Genomic DNA, 8,521 nt, shown 5'->3' with positions numbered 1-8,521 from the left:
TCATGAGATCTCGACGAAGCTGCGCCAGCTCCGCGCCGAGCCGTCGTCGTCACGGAAGTCGATGAAGTTCGCGAGAGGAGTGAGGAGGCTCTCGAGCGTACCCCGTCGGCTTCGGCTCTTCTTGGAACTGGGCGGAGATGACCGTCGCTTGGCTGCGTGCGAAGGAACGACAACGTCCTCTTCTTCGTGCAGCACCTCGAGCAGCGCAGGCTGCACCGGGGCGGATGTCGACGTGACAGGCGCGTCGTTCTCGTCCAGGTCCACGTCGTCTTCGTCGTCGCTCATGCTCATAAAGTTACTAGGACGGGAGCGGGGACGCTGCTTGCGTGCTACGCGGCCCTCCAATGCAGCGAGGGCAGCGGAGCGGTTGACCTGGCGGGTTCGGAATGAAGCGGTGGAACGCATAGATGGACGCGCCTGGAGGGGAGCAGCGGCGGGTGCCGAATGCGGAAGCTCGTCGAACGAGTAATGGAAGGAGCTGGTACCGTAGGGCGAGGTTGGGGGGGAGAAGGCAAAATATGAGCGTTCGATAGGGGAGAGTAGGGGCGAGATGGGGGAGAGGACGGCTGGCTCCGAGTGAACAGAGCGATGGCATGATGAGGAGGAAGAGCTACCCGAGAGTGGCGAGAAGCAGGTAGATAGGGTGATGGAGGGACGAGGCCGCCTGTCTGGAACAGCCGGGGGCTGGGAAGAGGGAACGGGCTTGACACCAGGGAGACCTTCGCGCGACGAGTGGCGCACGAGACTTTTGCGGGGGAGGGGAGCAGGACCAAACTGGGAGAAGGAGGCAAAGGGCATGGGTGGACTGTATGCGGGTTAGCGACGCTCAGGTGGTAAAATATGACGCGACATACGACATGGTGGGAGAGGCGGGGACAGAGCGACCAAAGTGCGTGGTTGCGCGGGTCGTGATGGTATCCTTCCGCCGAAGGCTCATGGAGCGCATGGACTGGCTCTCTGCGAGATCGAGAGACAGGAAGGAGTTGCCGGCTTCGCGACGGCGAGAGGGCATGATAGTGAGGAAGAGGGCGTCTGCGTCAGATGTGGATGTTGTGGGCTCATAGATGCTATCGATGCTCGCGTCGACGGGGAGGCTTTCGCGAGGGTCCTTCTGGCGCATTTCGAGGGAGGGGCGCCTGGAAGTGGAGGGGGTGTTGCTCTCGGAGAGGAGGCCCGAGGTGAACAAGGGGGAGTACTGGGCGAACATGGCGGGTGGACAGTATACAAGCGGCAGGGGGGGCTATGAGGCAGTCAGACAGATGTAGCGTCAGCAGAAGGGGAGGTCGCCGACGTCGTCGAGGGAGTCGAGGACGGCGGGGCGGGGCAGAGGGAGCGGGGCCTCGAGGGGGATTGTTATATGGCGTCGGGCACGCGTTTTGGGCGGCTGCAGGCTCCGAGCATAATTGTTACACGTGGCAACGGCGCAGATGGGGATCGGGTCGCCCTGGCGCCCGAACACGGCTACGGCGTCACCCTTCACACCGGCCGGCCCCAGCTCGGGCGCGGCGGCCTCATGTCCGCCGTCGTTTGGTCGCTGCCAGCGACGGCGTGCTTCCTGTCTGCTTTCTCCACCGTCTGAGCTCGCGTGAGGGCTCTTCGAAGCTACGTATACTGGGCTGCAATGAATCGGGGGGTTCGCAGGAGGGCTCGCCGATGACGCTATCCGTGCCACAATCACCCTCCATCTCCATTCATCTGCCCATCCTCGGTCATCGGGACAGGCAGATCTGCGGAGAGCTCAGCTGGCCATGGCTGCCGCCCCGAGATGAGCTCACTCTCGACGCCTTGGCCCTCGAAGAATCCTCGCGCAGCAACCCCGCCCCGCGCACTATCTCGCCTATGCAGTCAGCGGTGCACCCTCTGCGGGACGGGGACTTGGCGAACATCCCGCTGCGCTTCCATCTCGCACGCACGGCCGGACGTATTTGCTCGGTGGCACCGTGCCACTGGAGAGCTGACACCGACAGCGACAGGCGTCGACGGACGTGCGCGACATGGATTTCCGATATGCATCCATGATCCATCCCAGGAACGCCGGCGCCCTCTTTTGTTTCCCGCCTGCGGGCTTACACACGCCCGGACTATGTATCGCATCCGCAACTCGCGCACCCACACGCTATCACCTGTGTCCAAGCAAGCACTGCAACCTCTTCCTCCTCCCGACCGCGACCCGACTCGGACCACTGCTCTTGTGGGGACCTCGACTCGCCGCTGCACTGCTCTTGCACTTGTCATCGCCCAGCCAGCCCAGCCTGACCGCAAGCCTCGAGCCTCGAGCCCCGTACGCGCCGTGGCACAGGAGATGCATCTCTCCGTACTCACGCTCCCAAACGAGCGACGATCCATGCTCGGACCCACCCAACAGCCCAGGCCCCAGAAGGCGCGCGCCACAAGCATTTTCCTCGCCATACGAGTCCCCTTTCTCCGCGTTCCCACCGCAGAGTCCCCGCACTTGCGCCTACCTACTGGGCGCCGCGCGGGAAGCTGACTGTTGCGACTACTGGCAGGAATTAGGAATGCATGGGCTGCATCGCGCCGCCGGGTGCTTCTAGCCGCCGCCCGCGCTGCGTGCAGCCACCTGAGGTAAACACGCACGCGATATATTGCGACCGGTACGTACTGACGACAAGGTAGGATCTCAGCTCACTTCGTCGTCATAACCAACGGTGCACTGTGCAGGGGTATGTTACGATCGAATCGCAAGTCCATTGTATTCTACCTCCAGCGAGACCGGGCGGCCTCGGAGTCGACATGTCAGATTAATGCGTCCCTTCCCCCCTGGTTTCCGCTCGGTGCAAGCCGACCCCGGTGTCAGCTCGTTGCACGCTGCTCTACCATCTGGATGTAAGTAAGTATACGTACCCGCGGACCCGACTCGGACCTCGAGACGCGCTTCGTCGCTTCGTCGCTTTGTCGCACCGTTTGGCTCAAGCTCGCGCGCGCACTAAGTAGTACTCTAATCAAGACCGCGTTCGGCATAGATGACTTGCCTGAGTACTTACTCGCTCTCCTCCGCGGCGCGCGCAGCCGACACCCGCTTCGCCGTCGAGAGGAATTCGAACTCCCTCGCGTCATGGAACTCAGAATCCAGAGTCACCCCATGGCCACCTCGATGAGGACCAGGGCTCCCCGACACTCTTCACGCTTCCCGCCGCAATCAACGCGTCCTGGACTTCAGTTCCTTCCCGCTTCCCGCTTTCGTCCAGATGACATCCATATCGAGCGACGCTTCTCCCGACAAGGACTCATTACTCACTGATTGACTCGACGCTTCAGCGCTTCAGCGTCGCCATGCGAACCTCTTTTGTCCAGATTGACTCAATTACAAGTGTGCAGTGAAGACTTCTTGGATCTGCTTCGGCGCAGGCTTCGCGCGCGGGTAAAGAGTCAAGAGGCAAGACAACAACGACATCCGGATATGGATCCCCCGTCCGAAACGGGAAGAACGTCGGCCTGACTGCTTGATGGATGGGCGCAGCGGCCTCGTAACTTGTTGTTCTCGCGAGTCGCCTGCGCATCTCCGTCACGTCCGTAAGCATGCCCGTCCGAAACGAGAAGAACGTCGCCGTCGTCCTGATTCGGTGATTCGTGTGGACGCGCAGCGGCTTGTTCTCCGTCACGTACTGTATCGAGACTCGAGACTCGAGTCCCGCACACCCTCCGGGCTCCCGCCTTCTGCCCGAAGACAATAAGTAACCCCAGAGGTGCCCATGGCCATCATCTTCACGTTATGTGCCACTCGCACGGTATTGTGTGCCACTGTGCGCGGTACGTGCTACGCGCACGCTGTGCACGTCTTGTCCTGTCTTGTCTCCCAAGTTCCCCAGGGTCTGCGATCGCGTTCTCAGAGATCCTTTCCGCTGGCAGCCCGCTGGCCATACGCGTGAAGAGTCAGACCTCCGCAGACTGCGGGGAACTCTATTAATTGTGACGAGCTCGAGAGTGCCAACATCGAGAGTCTCGACCTCGTTCGCTCTCTCGCTCTTGAACCCACTGGCAAATTATAAGCGAACCGCCGGCGCGGCCTCGGGACTCGGGACTCGGGACGGAGGCAAATCTCGGTCTCCAAAACAGGCAACCACCCCCTCGACTCTCGAAAGGTGAAACACGATCGGGAGGGAGAGTCAAATTGCCCCGGCCGGCCGGGTGACCATGACCGAGTGGCTACAGTACTGTAGTGGCTAGTGAGTTTGCCGATCTGTCCGAGTCGGCCGGGGCGTGCGCCGGGTGGCGGGCGGGTGGCGGGATGGCAACGCCACTAACGTTGACTTGGCGCGCCGGCTTGTGTAACTGTTGCCGCCCCTGCTTGAGCGGGCGATTATCGATTATCGATGGGGCTCGGATGTCCGGGACGAGCTGTCAGTGGGTTGAACTGGGCGGAGAAAAATGCGAGGAGAATGGGCAGAAAAATTTCCTTGCAGGACGAGGTTGACGTTGAGGTTGTGAGCCGTGTCGTGCGACATGACGTCGAACGACCCCGACGCCGCACGCGGGCTTGGTGACCGGCTACCGGCTACTGGCTACCAGGGACTCGGAGGCGACAGGGACGACAGGGACGACGAACGACGCGCACGGGTGACGACGACAACCAGTCTCCAGCACGCCTCGTCTTCGAGGCTCGAAAGCCTAAGGTCACGGTGATGACATTGATCATCAGATTCACCACGTCTTTGCTCGTGAGTCGTGAGTCGTGAGTCGTGAGTCGGGCTGCTTTGTCGCGTCAAAGTCGAACCACCCCGGTCACTGGTCAGCTCTCTTCACATATGTACGTACGTACGTTCCTGATCCTCGCAGCTCGCAGTTGCTCATGCTCCGGGCATGGCAACGGGCCACGCCAGCGACCAGTCAACTCGAAACATATCGCCCGACGGCTCGGAGGGCGGGGATCCCAGGCTCAGGATACCTGCAGCCACTGCCAGGCGTATCAAAGAATCAGATCTAGGGTAAGGAGCTTTCAGGTGAGCACTGCGCTCGAGTTTGAATTTCGCTGCTGAATACACCTAACACCTCACCCTCGGCGGTAGGCGGTAGGCAGGACGTGCCACGGCGGCGGGCGCGGTGTCCACGACGCACGTCAGGCGTGTCACCGCTAAGCGCGTCCTGTGCTCTCTCTCTCCTCTCGTGAATCTTTGTCGACCCTCGCACCCCGAGCTTGGGGTCTCGGAGTCTCGGACATCAATGGATGCAATTGTACGCGTCGAATCGCAGGAGAACGTGCAGAACACGTTGCACGCGGCCATATGCACCCTCGCGTCTTGTCTTCCCTTGATTCTCGGACTCGGACTGCCAGGACTCGTCACTCTGAGATCTCTCGTGCTCACTAGTCGCTGCCGGTGCTTGGTTTCTCCTTCATCACTGTGACTACCGCAGCCGGACCTTGGAGCCTGGAGCCCGGAGTCGCACCTCGCAGCCTCGTGTCTTCTGTCTTTTGTGCCAGCTCGGCCAGCTGATACATACATACGCCATCTGCCATCTGACTGTGGGTCCAAGACTCGCGCTAGGGAGGCGCATCAACCCCGCACATCTCACCTCTCTGCCGTCTTGTCATCCCGCCATCTGCTCAGGGCTCAGGGCTCGCTCGCTGTCAATAGTCTAACGGCCACGGCTCGCGGGCGACACTGGACCGCTCTCCGCACCTTCCTTCCCCCGGGGAGCCCCCGACAGCCCTCGGATCACCCATCACCCATCACACTTTAGTGCTCGTGGCGCTGGGCAATATCAGCGAATGCAATATGACTTTGCTGTCAGTGTATGTATGTGAGTATGTTCGTTGTTCACTTTTCGCTGCTCATTGGCAATGGTCAGGTTCGTGATCGTCGGATTACTCTGGCTTCGCGACGCAGGGCTCTAGCGTTGGAGCTCGGAGTCTGGACAGCGTGCTGCGTGAGGTGGAGTCTGGACACATGGACATGGATGATGGGCCATGGCATATTTCCATCTCCATCTCCATCTGCACGTTCGTTCGTCCGGGGGACATCACCGTTTCTGCAGCAAGGAACGAGCTCGGATGTGCGCTGTAGCACTGTGTGCGGCATTCTGAATATCTGCGCTACTTCCGGTATGGGGCTAGGCTCGGTCGCGCGTGGATGCGGAGAAGCATACAGTGCAGGATCTCGAAGACGATGGTCGTTGATTAACGTTATTCGATATGTGCACGCCGCACCGATCACGAAGTGATCCCGCCGGTGACCGGTGCGCGTGAGGTGAGTGCTGTTTGATCAGTTTCCGCGTCACCAGAGTCCTCCACGCTCATACCCTCTATGTGACACGCATGCAATATTGCAGACGTCGGGGAGCGCGCCGTGTTTCTACCTACATCCTCTTCGACACGACTAAAATCAAATCGCCAGCGTCATGGCATGGGCTGGATGCCTACGCTCCTCGCTTCTCGCTCGTCCTCCGCGCTCCTGCCCGTCGTCGTGTTGTGTCAGCACGCACGTCCGAAATGGATGCATTCTCGCATGCCAACATCAATGCTGAATGGACGCCACCAGCGGGCGCATCAAACATAGTGAGTGATTGACATTGACTACCTCCTCTGCGCGCCGGCGCCGTCCGAGTACTGTATGCACTCGCTCATTTTCGACGACGACGGACACGGACGCTGATGCATACATACATACAGTGCACTCTGCGCAGTGCTGGGCGGGACGCCCCGCGCGCTCGAGATCAATACAGTCTAAGAGACTGTGCATGGTGCATGGATCGCCGTGTTCGCGCTGATCAGTTGGTGCTGAGCGCTGAGCGCTGAGGCCTCGTCCGGAGCGTCGAGATGGCAAACACCTCCCCTCCCCTCCGTCGGCAGGATCGCGGCTTCTCGGAGCGTACTCACGCCGGGATAATTTGGAGCCTCCCCGAGTCACTCGCGCGCGATGGACGCGTACAGGCGCGATAACCTGCCGATGGTGCGTGTCTATCATCCATCCTGTGCTCGATCTCATCGGTCTCGCCATGAAATTGTACTGGTACGTATGCAGATACCCGTTTCTCTCAATGAATCCTAAGTTCGAAAGCCTCGAATCGCGCTTGACGCGTGACGGCGCGCGGCAGAGAGCCTCGAGCCTCGAGGGAAGGGCACCCGAACGCTATCCATCAATCGCTGTACGTACATACAGTCCTCCCCGGCCACCTCCCTTCACCGCAGTCCCGTCTAATCGTCCTCATCGTGCCGTCCAGAGGCGAACCGGTGACCGACAACCGACGCCGCCCGTGGATCTATTGTGGCAGGCAACAGCGACAGATGCGCATGCACATTGCACGCACGATCCGTGGACCCCGGTCTTCTGTTCTTCTGTCCGTGTCCATGTCCGTGTCAGTGTCAGCGTCCTGCGCCGCACACACCTTTCACGAATCACTGTGAGTGTCAGTGCTCAGTGGGCGCCGCCTCGTGGATCAAGCATCATGCATCAAACCACACACGGTCGTCCATAGCGCGCGGGAGGCCCTGTTCTACTTACAGCGCAGGCCCAGGAAGCTCGCACGGGGAGGACAGTGGATAGCCGCGACACGCCACGCCCGCGGCCAATCGGAGCAGACACATACTGTAGTACTTAATAGTAGGGTTGTCCGTCGACACAGCTCGCACGCCCCGCCACGCTTCCCCGGACCCCTCGAATTTGAAACGTGACGCCATACACGAGCCCAGGCTGCTGGGTGTTTTTCGCAACTCAAGCTCATGCATGCTCAGCGCTCAGATTCAGAAGGTGCTTCTGGGCGGCCGCGAGAGTCGCATTCCACATCCCGGCGTTGGTGTGTGGATGGTGTGGGTAACCAGCGTGCCTCGTGTATCACGATTCACCGTAATGGTTGCCGCGTTCGCAGTGCCAGTGACGGGGATGTGGCGGGGCTGCGCTGCAGTGCTGAGATGGAAGATGGAAGCTCTCGCCCTCCGTGCTCCGCTTCTGTGTCTTCCGTCTTGTCTCAGGAACTGTAGGCCTCTATCGACATCATCGACCGGGATGACCGTGACTCTGCTTCTTGCATGCATAACACATTTCCTCATATCTTTCACGCGTTCAACACGTCCGAACTTTCCGCGTCAGCGTGCTCATGCCGCGTGCTGCGTGTTGTCGTGCGTCAGTCCCAAGCTGTGAGCTCCAGTTCGTACTCAAATATCATGCCTCCGTGATGTGTCCTTCGTTCCAAGCATTCTGTTGCGCTTCTCGTTGGCGGTGTGTCGAAATCAAGCTCTTTCGGTGGCGGTACTTTATGAGGTGTTTCTTAGGAAAAAAATACCCTAAAACCATGTTGAAGCCAGCGCCTACACACTTTGATTGGGATTAATCTGCTTTAATTACCCTCTGTCCATCCTTGTCGATGTTACGCAACACTTGTGTTACTTCAGTCATGTTGACCTGGTTTAGTTGCTCATGATCTCCTCTAGCCAACACTTATCAAGTTTTGTTAATGCATATCCTACTTTGTCGGGCTTTGTCGCAACATGTACAGGTTCCTCATCAAGGCAAACAGTCCTGTCATTGTCAGTGCCTGCCTAAGCTTTACCCAGTTTGTCTGCTGTTGT

At 59.6% G+C, this 8,521-nt stretch overlaps 4 protein-coding genes across 4 annotated transcripts; 3 read left to right on the top strand and 1 right to left on the bottom strand.

Moving 5' to 3' along the window:
* L226DRAFT_472630 (uncharacterized protein) lies at positions 1 to 1,207 on the bottom strand (the record flags this gene model as incomplete). The annotated part of the gene is made up of 2 exons (XM_067676477.1): positions 1 to 805; positions 846 to 1,207. The coding sequence occupies 2 exons, from the start codon at positions 1,205 to 1,207 to the stop codon at positions 1 to 3; spliced, it is 1,167 nt and encodes a 388-aa protein (XP_067529510.1).
* Positions 1,208 to 1,677: 470 nt separating this feature from the next.
* On the top strand, positions 1,678 to 2,620 carry L226DRAFT_310775 (uncharacterized protein). Its single transcript, XM_067673798.1, has one exon. The coding sequence runs from the start codon at positions 1,766 to 1,768 to the stop codon at positions 2,486 to 2,488; it is 723 nt and encodes a 240-aa protein (XP_067529509.1). The 5' UTR covers positions 1,678 to 1,765; the 3' UTR covers positions 2,489 to 2,620.
* A 2,976-nt stretch (positions 2,621 to 5,596) lies between these two features.
* L226DRAFT_310721 (uncharacterized protein) lies at positions 5,597 to 6,352 on the top strand. Its single transcript, XM_067673796.1, has 3 exons — positions 5,597 to 5,753; positions 5,806 to 6,203; positions 6,286 to 6,352. The coding sequence occupies exons 1-2, from the start codon at positions 5,733 to 5,735 to the stop codon at positions 6,175 to 6,177; spliced, it is 393 nt and encodes a 130-aa protein (XP_067529508.1). The 5' UTR covers positions 5,597 to 5,732; the 3' UTR covers positions 6,178 to 6,203; positions 6,286 to 6,352.
* A 465-nt stretch (positions 6,353 to 6,817) lies between these two features.
* On the top strand, positions 6,818 to 7,555 carry L226DRAFT_310764 (uncharacterized protein). The gene has a single exon (XM_067673797.1). The coding sequence runs from the start codon at positions 6,952 to 6,954 to the stop codon at positions 7,429 to 7,431; it is 480 nt and encodes a 159-aa protein (XP_067529507.1). The 5' UTR covers positions 6,818 to 6,951; the 3' UTR covers positions 7,432 to 7,555.
* The last annotated feature ends 966 nt before the right edge of the window (positions 7,556 to 8,521 follow it).

Source organism: Lentinus tigrinus (genome assembly GCF_003813185.1).
Source record: "Lentinus tigrinus ALCF2SS1-7 unplaced genomic scaffold L226scaffold_53, whole genome shotgun sequence".
NCBI classification, from domain to species: Eukaryota; Fungi; Basidiomycota; class Agaricomycetes; order Polyporales; family Polyporaceae; genus Lentinus; species Lentinus tigrinus.
This window is presented reverse-complemented; position numbering and strand designations above follow the sequence as displayed.

Bases quoted from the DNA above. Each gene is read 5' to 3' on its own strand.
- L226DRAFT_310721 (XM_067673796.1), top strand. From the start codon at position 5,733: ATGACTTTGCTGTCAGTGTAT. The intron at 5,754-5,805 runs GTATGTGAGTAT...GGCAATGGTCAG, and splicing joins TGACTTTGCTGTCAGTGTAT to GTTCGTGATCGTCGGATTAC.
- L226DRAFT_310764 (XM_067673797.1), top strand. From the start codon at position 6,952: ATGAAATTGTACTGGTACGTATGCAGATACCCGTTTCTCTCAATGAAT.
- L226DRAFT_310775 (XM_067673798.1), top strand. From the start codon at position 1,766: ATGAGCTCACTCTCGACGCCTTGGCCCTCGAAGAATCCTCGCGCAGCA.